General features: G+C 41.0%; 2 protein-coding genes across 4 annotated transcripts; one reads left to right on the top strand and one right to left on the bottom strand.

Annotated features, from left to right (window-relative positions):
- The first annotated feature begins 495 nt into the window (after window positions 1-495).
- LOC308126837 (uncharacterized protein) lies at window positions 496-4,908 on the top strand. Its single transcript, XM_080491493.1, has 3 exons — window positions 496-602; window positions 1,570-1,709; window positions 1,850-4,908. The coding sequence occupies exons 1-3, from the start codon at window positions 597-599 to the stop codon at window positions 4,452-4,454; spliced, it is 2,751 nt and encodes a 916-aa protein (XP_080347619.1). The 5' UTR covers window positions 496-596; the 3' UTR covers window positions 4,455-4,908.
- Window positions 4,909-10,222: 5,314 nt separating this feature from the next.
- LOC308125377 (uncharacterized protein) lies at window positions 10,223-16,980 on the bottom strand. 3 transcript variants are annotated; one of them, XM_080489061.1, is made up of 7 exons: window positions 16,839-16,980; window positions 14,252-14,374; window positions 13,778-13,894; window positions 11,600-11,656; window positions 11,328-11,501; window positions 10,596-10,709; window positions 10,223-10,463 (listed from the first exon to the last, which is right to left on the bottom strand). In XM_080489061.1, exons 2-7 carry the CDS (start codon window positions 14,372-14,374, stop codon window positions 10,416-10,418), a joined length of 633 nt encoding a protein of 210 aa, XP_080345187.1. In that variant the 5' UTR covers window positions 16,839-16,980; the 3' UTR covers window positions 10,223-10,415. The 3 variants fall into 3 exon arrangements, with proteins under 3 accessions (XP_080345187.1, XP_080345189.1, XP_080345188.1); XM_080489063.1 differs by having other exon boundaries at window positions 10,596-10,668; window positions 16,839-16,957; XM_080489062.1 differs by lacking the exon at window positions 16,839-16,980 and adding an exon at window positions 16,529-16,787.
- Between the last annotated feature and the right edge of the window lie 1,549 nt (window positions 16,981-18,529).

Below are 18,529 nucleotides of genomic sequence, written 5' to 3'. Positions count from 1 at the left end.
ATATTCATGTTCTCGAGCTTTATCCAGTTTAGCCGGACATGAGACCCTGCACAGGGACGACATGCAACTGTACGCAGATGCAGCAAGCTCAGAATCATGTTTTCTCTGTGAGGTGAGACCTCTAATCACTACACCACTGTGCAGTCCTGACGTCTCCAAAAGAAACAATAGATTGGAACTCTCACTTTATGAGGCTGAATGGCTGTCTATATTCTGCTTTTCAGTGTGACAGCTTGGTATTTATTGCACATTTGTTCCAATCTAAACAGTCTAACTTCTTTGATGGCGCTCCCCTGTGATGTGTGTAGAAACAGCCGCTCTGTTGACTACAGCTCTGTGATCTCTCTGTGGGTTGGGGCCCAGTCCCCCTCCATAACGGGCCATGGAGACACTGACGTTGGATGCCGGCACTCCTTATATGCACCTGTCCCTCCACGTCATGCCACGCTCTCAATATGAAAACCGTGTGATTGCTTTCCGTATGAGCCTGTGCACATACATAGGAAACCGGGACCATATAACCTCCACAGAGGCTCATCTCTCCATTCATTTGCAAACAAGAGACCGAAGATCTTCTGCTCCTCTCTCCACATAACATGGAGGTAAGATTGCGTCTATTTCTACATCTGCAAACAGTTTCTATGTTGTGCTACTGTGCAGGCATGTTGTCTTGGCTCTTCCTAGTTTCTGCTTTGCTTCTTTTCTTACACCTGTTACTTTCGTGAATATTTCTACATACTTCTACAAAGAGCACTATTCCTGGGAATACTGATGTTGACAGAAACATTTTGGTAGAGCTCTTTAAAGGAACAAAACTTTACTTTGAGACAGCAAACAGTTTTCAGCCGGAGACCCAGTTGCCGGAGGAGGCAAGGACTGTGAGAAAATGGCTTGAAAAGTAAAGTGCCTGAAAATAAAGGTTGAACAACCGCATGAATTATTCGACCACGAACATTTTTTGACTCTGTAGCAGTTAAGCGTTTCACATAGAGCAATTGTGAAAGGACAGACTTTGACTTGAAACTCTGGATACAGGTGAAACTACAGGGCTGAACCTGTATCCATTGAAGTGCCAAATGACATCTACGTGAGCAGCAACACATCTAGATTTTCATTTTTTTGTGTTTTCTGGATCTTAGAGCTGCTCTCCACACAGTTGACCAACATACTGTTTGACAGACTTAAAAACTGGAGAGGTGACTGAAGAATGCAGAATAGTCCAATCTATACAGAGTGATTCTATGCAGATGTCATGGGCTGGTCTGAGGAGTCAGTCAATACAGGATGTTTATTGTAAGCATACTGTTGAGATGTCATGTCAGCATAAACTGCAAAGGTGTATTGATATTCCCAACTTTAATCAGACTCCAAGCATATCAGTGAGTAGTAATGTTTTTAATTCTAGCAGAAGAATACATTTAGCTGACGAAAGCCTGTGTCGTTGTTCAAATAACTTGAATTTTTTATTCAAAGGACTCTTAGAAAAGGGTTTCAGCTTTTTCATGAGTATGATAAGATTTTTCTTTGTGAAAGTAAAAGAACTACTACTAACTGTCTTGTCCTCCCCAGGTGGCACTTTGTGCCCAGGAAGTTAGTAACCGTGCAGTACTGCTCATGACAAGGCTGAATTTTCAGAGAAAACAAGATCAATTCTGTGACTGTGTGCTCAGGCTGAGAGACAACCCAGGTCGACTCCATCCGGCACACAGGTGATCAACTTAAACTGGTTGTTATCACTGCAAACCAAACACATATACTTGTACCAAAATAACAATTGTATCCATCCTCTTCAAAAAATGTCGATCATGTAATGGCTCATCACAAGTAGAGTTGTTCTTTGTCACTTCAGGTGTGTACTTGCAGCCTCCAGTCCAGTGCTGGCATCCATGCTGTCCTCTACTGGTGTCCTGGTGGAACTGCAGGCCCCGTATTTCTCTGACTCTGTACTACCACCTCTTCTAGACTACCTTTATACGGGATCTATACCCCACAATCAAATCCAGCAGCAACATCACAGTCTGCTGATTGCGGCCTGCTACCTGCAGATGGATGAACTGATTGAAGCTCTGAGAGCTTGTCAAACTGAGTTGAGGTTTGCAGAAAATGTGATCGATTTAGCTCGAGATGGAAACTTGCCCCACGAGGACATGAATACAAAATCTACAGATAATTTCTGTGATCTGCAATCAGCATCCTGTATCAATGCCATTGGAGGACCTGAAGAGACACACACCTCAAGTTCTCGGAGCAAGAGAGATTTACTGGAGAAAGATGCTCATCAGTATTTATCCAATATGGAAGCTTTTAAAGAAACGTCTGTCCACATGGATTCCAGTAAAGAAATAGAAACAAGTGCAAGCAGAATTGATACTAAACATGGTGTAAACTACTGGAAAGAAACAAGCGATGCAAGCACTTCAAGTGAGGCAGGTGCCGGCTGTAATATGCTCAAAAGCATTGAACGTAAGGCCAAACCTCACTGGATACCTCAGGATTTCGTTCAAAATATCCGGTGCCCTGTTGAAGTCAATGATATAACTAACATGGACACAGAGGTGCAGGAAGATATGTTTTACTCACTGGAGAGAGTAAAATCAGGGATCTGTCAGGAGCACAAGGGTGAGGACAGAAGAAGCTCATGTACAGTATCACAATCCTGTTGTGGGGCAGTGCCTGTTATCTGTCACAGCAGTAAGGTGGCCATCCAGTTGGCACAAGTGCCTCCTCAGAAACCAGTGTCCCAGGCTTCACTCAGCCTCAGCAGGACTTCTGTCTTGCAATCCACAGGTGCCAACAATGACGGCACCGCTGAAGATATTACTGCGGAACATAAAATACAACATGAGGCACAGGAACAAATGTTCGAAAGACACAATGAAAACCAAACTGGTACACTGAGTCAGGATCAAAAAGAGGGTTCAAATCAATGTGTTACACAGGATATGTGTTGCAAATCGAATATAGATCGATCAGCCCAGCTGGAACAAGCCAATAGTATCAACCCAGATGATTTTATCAGACACAATGATGAACGTCTGAACGATGGGCCATCCCATATTACCCTCGGTAATACTCAGCATGCTCTTAGTGATCCATTGCAGAATAAAAGAGAGTGTCCTCAAGACGATTCAGTGCTACAGAATAAGAAAACTGATTTTTATAACTTCCAATCCAAATACAAACAACAAACTAATTTTGAGAGTTATAGTCCTTCTATGGAGACAGCAACAGAGGAGCACTCACTGAACCCGAGACCTGCTGCTCCTCTTTCTGGAGAAGAAACTCACTGTGAGGATTATATTCCTGAGCGAGAAGTACAAAAGGAACACAGCTACTCCAGCAACTGTGAAGCCAAAGTAGATATACAGGTCAGCCAGTGTGGCAATTATGTACCTGAGACACATCGGTTGTCAAACATCTGCTGGGCTGAGAGAAGTAAAAATGATGCCACTTCTATTCGGCAGAAATGTGATTTACATGATGGAAATACAGAAAACAAAGGACACGCTGATTTGTTTCCGCCTGCTCCAAGTTTGGATAACAACACTGGCTGTACCTCCATCAAATGTCACACATCTATGGAACCTGACAAAATCATCACAGAACCACAACTAACATTGACGATGTCTGTGGATAGCAACATTCATGACACCATGTACAGTGCTGTCAGTCAGAACTACAGGGGGCATCTTCATTATCACTACCTACCAGATGAGGATTTACACTTATCCCGTGGACACTGTGATGAGAAACACTCTCAGGCTTACTTCAATCTTTCAGACAGGTCAGGTGATGAAGAGGAGGGTTGTACCATTGCCTGTTCGGGTCTCAGTCCCCTCAAGTATCACGATGCGATGGAGGCTACGGAACAGGTATTTCTGCTGGACATTAGCACCAAGCCTGCTGAGCTACTCATGTCTTGCAGACGCACATCTGACGGCGAAGAGGAAGGTGATGGTCAAAGAGACACATATATAACACGGCTGACTAATATTGAGGGAAGAACTCCTGCTGGTGAAGACCAAACCATGACAGGAGCTGACAAAGCGGTGACTGTGCAGGAGGCCTCCTGCTCTAAAGCCGGTGACAACCAGATCAGTTCGTGGACAGTCGCTTCACCTTCTGGCGTGTCAGACTCTGTGCAAGCTTCTATGTCACCCACCATCTCTGTTAGCATGCCTTCCTCCCTTTCAGCCAGCATGCCAAAAAATCTATCAACGCATCAGTCAGCTCCTATTAACCACTCCTTCCAGTGCACTTTGTGTGATCGCTCCTTTAGCCAGCGAGGCTCACTCAATCGACATGTGCGCAGTCACCTTGGCGTTCGTCCCTTCCCCTGTCCACGCTGCCCCATGACCTTTTCACGTCAGTACCGAGTCACGGAGCACATGCGTGTTCACCAGCGTTGTGTCTTTGGGAATGACTTGCAAAAGCAGCACAACTCTTCAGTTTGAGACGAGCGATGGACACTAAACAGAAAGTTGAAAGTTAAAATTCATGGGTGTTTATACCTTTTTACCTTTCAGAGGCCAGTTATCGTTGCTACCATTGTATTAGCAACAATGCAATGAGACCCGACTATTTTCAATAGGAAATAAAGGAAAGTGGCAGAATAGCAACTACATTTATAGAAACGTGTCACTTACATATTCCGCTAAATGTGACAATGCAACTGAAGTGGCTTATAGTAAGAAACCTGCACAAATGTCCCTGCTCAGCTTGATCAAGCTTACTTTGTGAGCTACAGCTTATTTTAAGGTTTGCACTTTATAACTTTGGCAGCTATTTCAAGTGAATATCCTTTGTTATGTATTAGTTAGTGAGCATTTAATAGCTAAACTCTAAAAGAAAGAGATAAAGTTATGGCTACAAACAAATAAAAAGTATTTTTTGCGTTTGCTGAACGTTAACGCTGTTGGTTGCTTGTTTGATGTTCTACATCCTATCCTCAATTGTGCAACAAAGAAAGGCACCACCTTTCGTTTGGTTCTGCAACAGGCTCTTTCCTGGGCTCTTCTGTGAGCCATTTGATTGTTGTCTCTGTGCCAATGAGTCTATGTTAAGTTAATTAACAGTTATCCTTTGTTGATCTGTTGACTCAAGACTTCACCAGTCAATAATCAACAAGAATTTGCTACAGAGACCCAAACTGGGATTAAGCAGGAATAAGATGAATGAATATCAATCGTTGGAAACAATAATTCCCTTTCCCATTTACAAACAGTAATGCAATATTTTGTCAATCCAAAAGAATCACAAAGCTCTAATTTCTACATGATTTCATCACTTTTGCTATTTAATTCATGTAGCCAACTGCACATGGCTTAGTCCCATGTACCTCACCGAACTTTTAGTACCCGTATTCATCTGGCACTAAATTTCTTCACACATAACACTGCACTGCCTGTGCAGGGAAATTTATGATTGCTATGTCTCACATGCTGTCCCTTCTAAGTGAGGACAGTACAGTGGGTGTCAACGTGTGAGTGCCAAAGACTCCACAGTGAAACATGAGTGTAAGGTAGGAAAAATGTCAAGGGTAGCTATGAGGCTCCGTGTATGCTGTGTCGCGGCCGGGGTGCAACAGAAGATCACATATCTCTATTCGAAAGTTAAAAAAACAAACTGAAAGGGTGATAACAGTGAATTAATTAGAGTTCTACTGCACGTATTAGTAGTTCATTTAGACATTATCATTAGTATTATCAGGGTTGTTTTAAAATCACAGTTTTGCTGAAGAAATAAAGATGAAGGCAGGAGTTCAGTTCTAAAATAAAAAAAACAGTAAATTAGACTTAAGTTTAGGTGAATTATAATAAAGATGAGCCGGAATAACCTTTTACAACATGTTAGTCAATGGTCCTTTAGAAATTGTCTGCCAACACATGCGCCAAACCAAGATAAAGATCTGTGACCAACAACAAACATTTTGAGAAAATCTCTCAATGGGACGTACACAGGTCCAGGTGTCTATAATGTGTCCTCTCACCTGACTATTGGACAACTGCAAGGCAGCTCCAGCTAGGATTGACTTTACGAGACCAATAATTCCTCCAACTAAGCTGTTGTTGTAATTCCTATTTTCTAGAAAAGAAAACAAAAGATCCATTTATTGAAATGTCACAAAGAATATTAAGAAAATGATAGAAAATAACTGAATTGCATATAAGGGGAGAGAGGCTGGCCCACTGTTGAAGATATGTGATTTCCTAACCAGAAGAGTACCATGTGTCTCTGTCAGTAGGTCAATAGGACACTTTCCAGCTGCTGCACATATTACTGCAGCTGGAACTCCCAGCAAAGGTTGAACCATTTATAGGGCAAATGTAGGCTTCGGGCACTCAAGTTTACAGGCTCTTCCCAGTTATAGCTCTCATATGGGTGGACGTGTGTGTAAATGCACACAGAGAATCCTGCTGGACGGCATTAAATCATTGCGGGACTGAAACCTACCGCGATCGTCCCACCGAGTGAGATACTGTACACATGTGATGCAGTGAAACAGACTGTGATCACTGCAGTAGCAGCAATGAATACATACAATTAGATTTTTATGGTCATGAACAAGTGCTCATTGTTGGGAATCGTTGGATACATTTGTGGTAAGGGGGCATTGTCACACAGACATTTATACTGATTAAAACATAATTACATCACATGCCGGATGTATGTACATTTTCATGATTGGAATCTTTTAGTCCACAGTGTCTCCACTTAGTCTGCTAACATGAGTCAGTTCACCGACTGTAATGAATCTGAGTTCAGGAGTGTGCTGACTGACGTCTTGTGCATTCGGCAGAACCCAACCAGATGACTCAGAATCCCTGAACCCCTGAATTCTACCCACCAACTCTACTCTGCTCCGACTGTCCAAAGACTTCAGACATGCGATAATTGAAGTACCCGAGTTTACGTGTCTCTGTCAATTATTGGTTTTCTTGGAGCATGTATGAAGGTTTGGATGTAGGATTGTCTTGTTTTCAAGACATTTGTCCTGGAATAGCTATGGCAACATATGTGGTGTCAGCTATGTTGAGGGTGTTCATTTCACATTCAATTTCAACTTTACTTCAGAAATCTTTATTTCTGTCATTTGTTTCTGATAAATGAGGTACACAAGCACAAATGCATTGGACTATTAGTGAAATCATGACCTGTTGATTCAATCTGTCAATATCAGATAACCAATAATTATTAGATAAAGCCTTTCACATTATGCTGTTCACACAATCACTTGAATTATCTGAGTACTCCAGAAACCAGATAATGAACGGACTGGAGTGAATCCGTTTTATTGAGTGAGTCAGAGGAACCAACTCCTCAAAATGGACAGAATTTACCACCATTAGAGGAGAGGGGGCAGATATTTTCTGCTCGGCAATGGTTTCTGGCTTTTCCTCTGATCAGTTAAGATGGATGGATGGATGGATGGATGGATGGAGGGATGGATAGAAATATTTTTGTCTCTTCTTTAGTAAAAACGGAAATTTGTCTTTTCATTCATTCACATTCACACACAACAGATAAAAGCAGTGCAGCCTATTTTGTGCTGTGAAGAACAGTTATTCCAAAGGGGATGATTTCTTGTAGATGTTTTTCTGGGCCAGTGGGGTTCTGTATCGTCTGCCTGATGGCAGCAGCATGAAGGAGTGGTGAAGGGGGTGGGAGGGGTCCTCAGTGTTCACAGTGATGAGGGTGGCTTTCCTCACCACGGAGGCCCTGTAAAGTTCAGTCACACTCAGTTGAGGTATTCTGGTTATTTTACTGGCCTGATTTATTATGCGGGAAAGTTTTGTTTTGGTGGTAGTAGTGAGGAAATTGAACCAGGATGACAGGTTGTAGTTGAGAGTGGATTCAATGAGTGATCTGAAAACAAGTGTTAAAATGTCTCTGCTGATGTTAAAAGGCCTCCGTTTCCTGAGCAGGTGGAGACGCTGTTGGGCCTTTTTGTGGACAGTGAGCATGTTGTGTAAAAGACAGGCGAGTGTCAAATTTTGGCCACTCTGCAGTATATTTTACACACCTCCAAAATCCTTTTTTTTTTTTTAAAACTCCAACCATTTTCATTGCACGTTGTGCTTCTGCAATACTGTTTTCACTAAACATAAACCTAAATTTTTGTGAAAAAGGAGTTTAGTTATGAAAAAGTTTGTGTTAAAACAGACAGCTCGTGTTGGGTATACAGTTTGTGCAGTTCCACATATTTGTTTATTCATTTCATTTCATTTCATTTCATTTCATTTTGTCAGGGGGTGATTAAGCCCGTTCCAGACGCAGGGAATGCAGAGATGCTCATAGCAGACTATCAACGTTGCATCAATTTTGTACACCTCTGCAAACTTAAAGTCACCCGTCACGATCAGAACAAACTGCGATCCCTCAGTAAAGCCCACATCTGTCTGAAGTCCAGCCTGTCGATGCTGCAGACTTGAAAAACGTCTGCGAGCGGTGTTAACGCATGCCTGCTCGCACATAATTCATACTTAGTAATCAATAACAAATTACCACAAATAAATGGTAGAAAAGCGGAGAAACACAGACCTCGTGTCATCCAGTTGTCGGAACTGTAGCCCGGCGCAAAGTTGTTTATCACATCTGGAACTGTGTCCCGTTCATGTGCGATCAGTGGACGACTCGTTCATTTTCACCCCAAAAACTAAAACGTTGTAGTCACTGGGAAAACAATCAGGTAAACATCGTCGTTTGTATGAGTTTGAAATGTTATACAGGGATTTTTCTCATTTACTATACTAATGGTAATGTTTGTTGTGTTTGTTTGTTTGGAGTTGTACGGCGCACATTCGGCATATGAAATGACTAGAGACCCCTCTAGTCATTTCAGTCTTGTGAACATGATCTAATGAAGTCATTAACATAAGGGACAAAAGGTCTTCAAAGAGATCTGACCAAGTCCAGCTGTCCTGATCAATTGAAATGCCTGGACGGATGAGAATATGCCAAAAGTTATTCACTGACGGTTTTGACTCTGAAAACTGTTTTTAATAGCTTTATAGGAACAACAGTTCTATGGTTGACTATGATAGAACTCTTTCAGGATCTCACAGTTGCAGTTTCTCTCTCTTGTTTAAGATTTGGCCAAAGAAAGTGTCTCTCATTGTAAGGATTTTTTCTTTACTTGAGGAAGAAGGAGCTCAAATTTCATGTCAATGTTTGGGGGATGGGTACAATAAAAAGAAATAACTGTCCAGAGCATTTGTTTTGTAAGAGATTGAGGAAGTTCACACCCTATTTCCCCCGTGATTTCTGTCTGGGCGAAGTGAAAAAGGAACACAGATAGTCAGACATTTTTCAAGTAATTTTATTGACCTGACATGGAATAGCTGTCACACATCTGCTGGGCTAAGACAAGCACAACAATCTGGGTTATTGTGTATCTGTATTCAGATAACAGCTGTGGAAAATAAAGCATGAAGTGTAAAAATAGAAACCATTACTAGTTGTCCTTATTACTTTGAATGTCACATATTCCTGAAGCCTCAAAAAGAAAAAAGAAAAAGACATCTGAGACATTGAAATCAAAAAGCAAATTTTTGCAATGTCTATGCAAAGGCACCTGTTGTACTGCATCATTACTGCTTAATATATGCATCTCACATAGTTTAGGATATATGAACATTACTGAGAGCAGAAAGTGCTTTCTTTTATCAGTTCTCCTTTTTGAGGTAATTACTCAGTGAAGAAACCATAGGAGTGAGAATTGTGATGCTTCAAGCTCATTTTACTCACATATTATAATCACAAAAATAATCTTGCAAGGTTAATGAACTGACTCATAATGAGGAACCAGCTAATAACTCTCATGGGAAATCCACACTGGGCTGCACTGCTCTGTACTGTTTTAGCAGAAGCACAATAACTGCCAAGTAGCGTAAAGCAAGCAGAGAACGTTAAGACAAGCCGATTAACATTTATTGGCCAAAGATGTAGATGTTTGCCTCCTGGAATTATCAGCCGTCAAAACACCAAACAGAGGGTATATTGTAATCATCAAGTAGCCTGAAACATGATTTAAAATCTATCAAACATAAGTAAATAGCGTACAAACATTTACAGAGCCCTCGACAATGGCCTATTAACCAATAAACCAATAGTTAGAAAAAAGCCAGATTATAGTCTACATACAATAAATGTAAATAAAAAAAAAAAAAAAAAAAAAAAAATATATATATATATATATATATATATTGTGTGTGTGTGTGTGTGTGTGTGTGTGTGTGTGTGTGTGTGTGTGTGTGTGTGTTTTGCATTATACACAATGACAATAAAATCCATGTGTGAAGTGGTTAACATAACCTGAAATGCCCTCACAGGCTCACAGGGAGACACTCTTCAATCTGCCATGGTTCATAGCTTGTCTGATATTCTTTTGCATGCAGGATGAACTCTCATGGCTGCTATTCAGTGGGTGTTTCAGTCGGCATAGTCGTCATCACCAAGATGGCCTGAAGAACAAAAAAGGCACAAAGTAAGTGATTGTCATGTTACAAATCAAGTTTAGGCCTTAATGTGATGTGAAACAGCCTCTCAGTGTGACTTGCACAACTGTCAGTCTGTCTGTGATTTTGTCTTTTTACCTGGCTATTTGTTGACCGCAGGGCTGCTCCAGCCAGAGCAGACATTACAATGAAAACAACTGCTCCAACAAAACTGTGGAACACCAAGACTGTTTCAATTGCTGTCACCATATCCTGCACAAAAACACAACAGTCAAATATTATATCCATGATTTTTAACTTGCTTCATCCGCGTTAGGTTTGCAGGGTTGGGTACACGAGCACCACACACAAACCAATGGACAATGTACTTTATGTCCCCAATTTACCTACCAGCCTCCCTTCATCGGCTTCCAGTTAAATCTAGAATAGTATTTAAAATCCTCCCCCTAACCTATAAAGCTCTTAACAACCAGGCTCCATAGTAGCTTACAGAACTGGTAGTCCCATATCACCCCAGATGACACTTTGCTCTCAGAGTGCTGACTTACTGGAGGTTCCTAGGTTTTCTAGAAGTAGAATGGGAGGTAGATCTTTCAGCTATCAGGCTCCACTCGTGTGGAACCAGCTCCCAGTTTCAGTTAGAGAAGCTGACACAGTCTCTATTTTTATGGCCAGAATCAAGACTTTTCTGTTTACTAAAGCTTACATTTAGGGCTGTTTCAAGACACTCTGGACCATTTTTCAGCAGAGCTGTCATAAGCCCCCCCCCCCCCCCCCCCCCCCCCCCCCCCCTTCAGAAGAAAACTAGAATATATCCTGCTTTAGAGTAGACTGAGAATGGTTCCATTAAATAAGCAAAAAAATACTCACTTCACTTGTTCCGATTGACGTTGGTACCTCTATCTCTGTTGTGACGTTGTATTCATAGTATGTTTCAAATCTGTAGCGGTAGCTGTAATAATGTCCAATTTGGGGAAGGACACGGATGATTGTCCATGCCACCCCCAGTATTGAGAAAATGCTCAGAGCAAATGATATGGTGACCTGTAGGAAGAGGAAACAATCAGGAAGTTGAACACTAGTCTTCAAAGTGTGAAGCAGGCCTCCCTTGGGGCAGAGAGCAGTGTGACAACAGGACTTACTGTTTTCTTGGTGGGGTTGTGATCTGCCACAATATACAAAATCCCACTTGCGATGAACTACGAACAAATGAGGAGAAAAGCATCAGCACTGCATTGCATGGTATTTGATCCACAGCATTCTGTTGGCACTTTTCTGGTATGGCGGCTAAGCCCTGCCAAAATGTGTGAGCGCAAATCAGATCCATGTGCAGGAATATAAGTGAACCATGAGCTCATCAGCCAAGCTGATGATGGTAGTGACACCGTTCACAGCACTCATGCAAAACTTGTCAGATTATGAATGAGCTGCTGTCATAATGAATCTGCTTGAAAAACTTTCATCTGGTCCTTCGTGAGGGAGTTTTCCTTCTTGGGAGTAAGTGGGAGGAACTGAACCTCACTGTATTCTGACATGTGATTGGCTGTTGTCTGTGTGAGACTGGATCCGCCCTGAAGCTGTGAAAGCGCTTCATGAGAAAACTCATTATCGCATTGCAGTGAATGAATGAATGGACTTAATTTTCTAAACTATAATATAAACTAAGGATGGAATATTCTTATGCACAAAACATGTTTGAAAAGGAGTGGAAGACAGTAAATGTTTATTAAAGCCCATGCCTTCTCACACACAATTGTGCAATTTGTGCAACTACTTGCAAACACTTTATTCCCATTTTATCAATTACAAAAATGTATTATTTGCTTCATATGTGAGCATTGCTACAAACAACGTTCCATTACTGTGTTCAGATTCTGAATATGCATGATCGTTACTGGTGTTTTCTGTTTATCATTGGTGGGGGTTATGAACATGATAATGTTACTTCAAACATCCACATAGTTTTAAAGATATGGAATCATGAGTGAGCAGTGAAGAATATGTAGTGACTTATAATATAGACAATGTTTTTCTTTATTTCGTTCAGATTGTACACGTTATGTATGTGGCTTCCAGAAGGTTTTTCTTGTCTATTATGACACCTGAAAACTAAATTTGTGGAGTTTTTACCTGAATGTGTACTTAATAGATAGTAATCCAAAATTTACCAAGCATCATTTTTGTAATGCTTAAATTTAGAATTAAGACAGCTTATTAAACAATGTCTACTCTTACTAAACTACTTATTATTTCTTCCATAACCTGGTCTCATTTGGAACAAATTCCATCAACACAAGGCAAACTTTGGTCAAAATTGAAATCGTGATTTGGGTTGGAAACATTTGGAACATTTTGGTTTTTTGTTTGTTTATCGAACTGTAATCAACACTTCTATGGTGTTAGAAATCTATCACATCCTTTTCCTTTCCAGCTATGTGCTTTCATTCTTCCCTCGAAGGTCAAACTCACTGTAATTTATTCCAGCTTAAGGTTTAAGGTTGTAGAAAATCCACCACTATTCAGATGAGTGTTACAAAAAAAAGAAAATTCCATATTTGGACAATTTCCTAAAAGTTATTAACTGTTGACGTCATATAATTGTGATCTCAATATTGATCAAAATGTATGTTTTCTTTCTGGAATTTAGTCCAGAAGAGTCTGTTACCAGAAGAAATAGCAAGCTATCATTATGGCCCCAAAACTAGTTTTCTCTGAACAACAGCCATTGTTGCTCGAGCGTCAGGAGAGGCAATTTGCACACGATCCAACCAATCACAAAATCATCAAAAGAAAAGTACTTGTGAGCAAGTGGAGGAACGTTTTGAAGAGCAAGTGTCAGCAAGTGTGCGTTCCTTCACACTGTGTGCAGGCTCAGAGCAGATTTTCTCCTCACAGGACAAAATATGTGCATGTGAGTGCTGCGAAAGCTCTCCAAAAAGAATATGCACATGCAGCTATTTGAGGTGTTGCTCACGGCACCCCTTAAATTCATGCACGCGGATCTTCTGCACTTTGGCAGGAATTTGCTGCCAGGCTCCGGAATGAGTTCAAAAGAGTATTCGTGCAACAATTTTGGAAAATGAGGAAAGACAAAGCTCGGCATGTGACAAACCACCTGAATCATCACAGATGTACAGATCAACCTCTACAGGATATTCATACAATATATGTGAAGAGGTGCAGGACATTATTAACAATGATTCACCTGCAACATTATTTATTTTGGTTCATCTTAATTAGTTTCAACATATCCAAGTCCATGAACACAGCTGTTCAAAGATTCATTCTGAAATAATACACTTGTTGCACTGCTACTATACCATTGCTCCCAGCACGAAGGTCGTTGGCAGACTTGACCAAATGTGCATGGCGTGGAGGTCTCTCATGGCCGCAAGAGTGACGATGACTAAAGAGGAGCCTAAAATAAGAACAACGGTCTGCAAGACAAATTAATGAATAAATTAATAAATGTATTTCTGAGAGTGCAGTAGTACAGTTTTAAGGGCCTGAAGCCGTGTACCCCCGCTCACAATATGCATTACTATGAGAACAAAAGTCAAGTCTTCGATTTAGAGGCAAAGACATGTTTTATGATCAGAAGGTTCAGGCCAGTCGTAGTTATCATTGAAGTTCAAGTGAATATGAAGAATTTACTTTGCATCAACAATGCAAAATTGTGTGCGTGTGTGCGTGTGTGTGTGTGTGTGTGTGTGTGTGTGTGTGGTGTGTGTGTGTGTGTGTGTGTGTGTGTGTGTACGTGTGTACGTGTGTGTGTGTGTGTGTGTGTTTCTCACGCCAATAATCTTGGGTTGCCCCTTCAGAAAGCGGTGTAAGGGTTTGCTGCCCCCCACTATGGAGCTTTGAAGGCCTCCATGGCTCCCATTTGTTTCACTCAGGGAACAGATCTCAGCAGACATCTATTGACAAACCAACACATTCAAAGTAAACAGAATTGGGATTTGGTTGGTTTGCCTTCACACCAGCTGTTTGATCCGGACCAGAGTTCACTTTCTGGGAAAGATTTCCAACTCCAGATGTTTTCCAACTTTTTCTTTCTGAGTCTGCTTCTTTTTATTCGCGTGGTGAGCTTTGTTCGTTTACTACCCAGAACGTATTGCGCACTATGTCATGTCCTCTCACCCTGCCCGCTGGAAAGATTGTCCCCAAGTGAACCGAGACCCACGTTTTCAAGGGGACCAGAGATCGCTTGTTCGATCTGGTTCAGAGTTCGCGGGAGTGTTCGAAATTGCCCAAACTAAATGGTTTTTCCCAGATTCTCCATGAAGAGAACGCCCGTCCGGATCAAACAGGGAAATATGAATGCACCCCAAAACCCATGTTTTCAAATGAATCAGAGTTCACTTGTCTGGTCCGGATCAGAGTTCAGGGGAGCGTCACACGTACCAAAATGAAGCAAACTATTCCAGAAAGTCCCTGAAGTGAACTCTTGTCCTGATCAAACAGGGCTGAGTGAACACGCCCACACTGAGGTCAGTGCGTGCCACCCTGCAAACCAGCTTCAACTGTTTACACATAAAAAGAGGCTACACAATGGAAGTACATTGCATTCATGTAAGAAAAGATAAAAGGTTCTATTTTTCCACAAATGAGAGTTCTATTTTTCTTTCCTGAATAAAATCCTTTTTTTTCTTTTTACACTGATGTAGACGCTTGTAAATTGTACTTTCTTGAAATAGTACACAGCAGATTTAGAAAGACAGGACAAAACACAGATAAGTTGTCAATGTATATATTTATCACAGAGGTCAGCTCGACATTAGAGACGCCAGTCTGAATCCCACAGTAAACAGGTTACCCGTAAGCAAGACTTTGGTTCTCAAGTTCACACTGTGGCAGCTCACTGCTCCTCGGGTGTGAAGTTAAGGTTGACTATGAAAAAAAGTTATCATCTATTGATCACCAGGGGGATCAATTCTTTATTGTTATTCTTACTATTCTTTTTCGCCCATATTATTTATGCACACACACGCACACACGCACACACACACACACACACACACACACACACACACACACACACACACACACACACACACACACACACACACACACACACACACACACACACACACACCTTGATTTTGTTTTGAAGCAGCGGTCTGGGGGCCTGGTGTCACTCCCATGATGAAGCCGTGACAGGGTGCACGGACAACTCGTTCATGGGATTCCAGATATCTCGTCCACAACTAATATTTTCAGCGTTATTGATTTGAAAGATTGGATTTCAAAGTATATTTGACACATTTGGAAGGATTATTAAGTGTATTTGAACAAGAAATATAAGATATTAAGTATATTTGACACAAAAAGATATATATTTCATTATTGTCCCGACTCCTGACTAATTTTGTCAGCATTATTGATTTGAAGGATTGAATCAATTGACAGAATTGGAAGGATTTTTAAGTATAGTTTAAACAAAAAGGTAGACAATATCATGTATTTTTTGCATCTTTGATATGGCAAACAGAGGCTTTGTTGGGGCATAATAATCAGCTTGATTTATGAGTCTAAGTTAAAAAAAAAAAATAGAATCAATGTTTGTTTTAGAATTTGTTCCCCATATTTCCACACCATACCTCGGATATGGAAGAATGAGGAAGTTATATAATAAGTTGAGTGGATCTAATACTGATCAGATATTACACATTATGCCAATGTTTTTGGCTAATTTTGACTTCAGGATATTTATATGCGGCTTCCATCCGAGCTTTTTATCAAAAGAAATTCCTAAAAATGTATTTACATGCACTTGTTGGTAAACAAAGAGCAACAAAACCATATCATACCATACTAAATACATATGGACATCTGTGAAAAAGAAATACAATATCATTTAGAAATAACAATATGTAAAAGTACATTGTACAGGATTTATCTTCTCCAAAGAAAATTCTGAAATCTCATCTGTGGACGAGTTGTCCTGAAATCCGTGACAGTACCGGGGGCTCATGGGATTGGTAGTTACTAAAAGCACAACCAAACCATTCCGTCATTTCTACCTATAAAACCTCCCAGAACAACAACAGATGTCCAGTTTTGTTACATACCTCATGTTAGGGACAAATACATCCAGAACGCTTTGTTAAAAAGTCACAATTACAGATGTTGGGTTGTGCACAGGTGGAGTCTGCACTTCGTTTAACAACACGCACAACAAATAGCCTTTTTACTGGGAGTGTCGAAAACCGCAGATCCACTCAAGCGTTGGCGCAAACATGAAATAACGTGCTCTTTAGGGAGACAACTGTCCAGCTTTAAAGCGAGTGTTGATCTAGTTTAGAATGTCCAAGAAATACAAGGTTAGTAAGAGCTGTTAGAAAGAGAAGAGAGGAGAAAAGAGAGGAGAAGGAGTCAGACCTTGTGCAGTCCAGTGGTCGAAGCAGGAGTTCCGTGTTGTTTAACATCTGGAGCAGCCGGACGCTGATGGGCGAGTCGTGAACGATCTGTTCATTTGAACGCCACAGGCTGCGCACGGTCGGTCACTCATATCCAAACAGGGGAGAGGTAGACAAGTTCATGGTTTCATATCACAGGTTAATGTTGATGATGACGACAAGAAATATGTTTTCAAGAGGAATTAAAACAAGCTTTTTTTGGGGGGGGGGGGGGGGGGTTCACTACTTGTATTGGGGAAGGAAATCATCAGTCTACAGAGAGAATGGGAAGTGAGTAGGTGGTGTGGAATCCAGAACTGTCTTTCCCATCCATCCATCCGTCCATCCGTCCGTCCGTCCGTCCATCCATCCATCCATCCATCCATCCATCCATCCATCCATCCATCCATCCATCCATCCATCCATCCATCCATCCATCTGTCCTCCACTAATCCGTCTTCTACATTGTTCACAGTCATGGAGTCACACACACACACACACACACACACACACACACACACACACACAACACACACACACACACACACACACACACACACACACACACACATCGACTTATAAGTGTAGTTCAATATAATGTCAAAATGTAGAGTTGCATCAGGTTTTTCGTAAAATGACATTACAATTTAGAAAACCTGATGGCACTTAAAATATAGGCTACTTGTTTATTTTTGGTCAGATCAAAAACGGGGGTGGAGAGACTTGGCCTGCTCTGCGGCAATCAAAACCAGACGTGCACACTTCTAAGTAAAAAATTTAAACCAGATCTGGGAAACTGTCCACCAGTTTTGTTTTCAAGGTTCATGCTTTTGCATGCTTGCCTGAAATTGGCTTCATTTGTATAGTCATTGTCTTTCTTAGAGCCAATCTGGTGAGTCTCCAGACGAAAAAATAAAAAAAAAAGACGGACGGTAACTGAAACAACAGAACAACCAAAGATGTGTTTCACTATGGGTCTTTTACGAGAACAATTGAGGTTCAGTTTAATAGTTCCAGTTGATATTCTCCCAAAGCAGAGTTCAAATGACATTCCCTCAGTCCAGCCAAATGAAGGCCCCATGAATGTGATGATTATGAAAGAGTTTAAGAGAGAGAGAGAGAGAGAGAGAGAGAGAGAGAGAGAGAGAGAGAGAGAGGAAGAGAGAGAGAGAGGGGGAGAGAGGGAGAGAGGGAGAGACAGAGAGACAGAGGATGTCCTAGTCAGCTGTTCTGTTTCTAGCAGCAGGAAGTAACAACTTCTCTCAGTCAAGCACATATCCTTTTTGTGCGTATTTGTTTTGATGTTTTGGAAATGGAAGAGAAACAATCTTTTTCTCTATCATTGTATGAGACGAGGGAATAACATTTTGAATCAAAATTGGGGAAAAGCATAATGATGATTGCCTGTATTAGATCTGTTCAGCTCAGATTGTTTTGGAGGCGAAAAAGAAAGTAATGATTAAACAATGAACAGCTACCTCTCCGGTAATAAGAAAGTCTGTATGTAACTCAGAGCAGAATTGTTCTTTGAATTGATTGAAAATTGTCTATTTGAGTGAGTGAATAATACAGCAATGCAAACTGTTTGAGCAACTGCTGCTTTGTGATAAAAAAGAACTAAACAAACAAAACTAACCACTTCATGGGAGACAGGAAACTAGAAAGACATCCACA

The sequence above is a fragment of the Lipophrys pholis genome (assembly GCF_963383615.2).
Source record: "Lipophrys pholis genome assembly, chromosome: 2".
Lineage (NCBI taxonomy): Eukaryota > Metazoa > Chordata > Actinopteri > Blenniiformes > Blenniidae > Lipophrys > Lipophrys pholis.
Note: the sequence above shows the minus strand (reverse complement) of the source record. Positions and strands in the feature narration are given on the sequence as shown.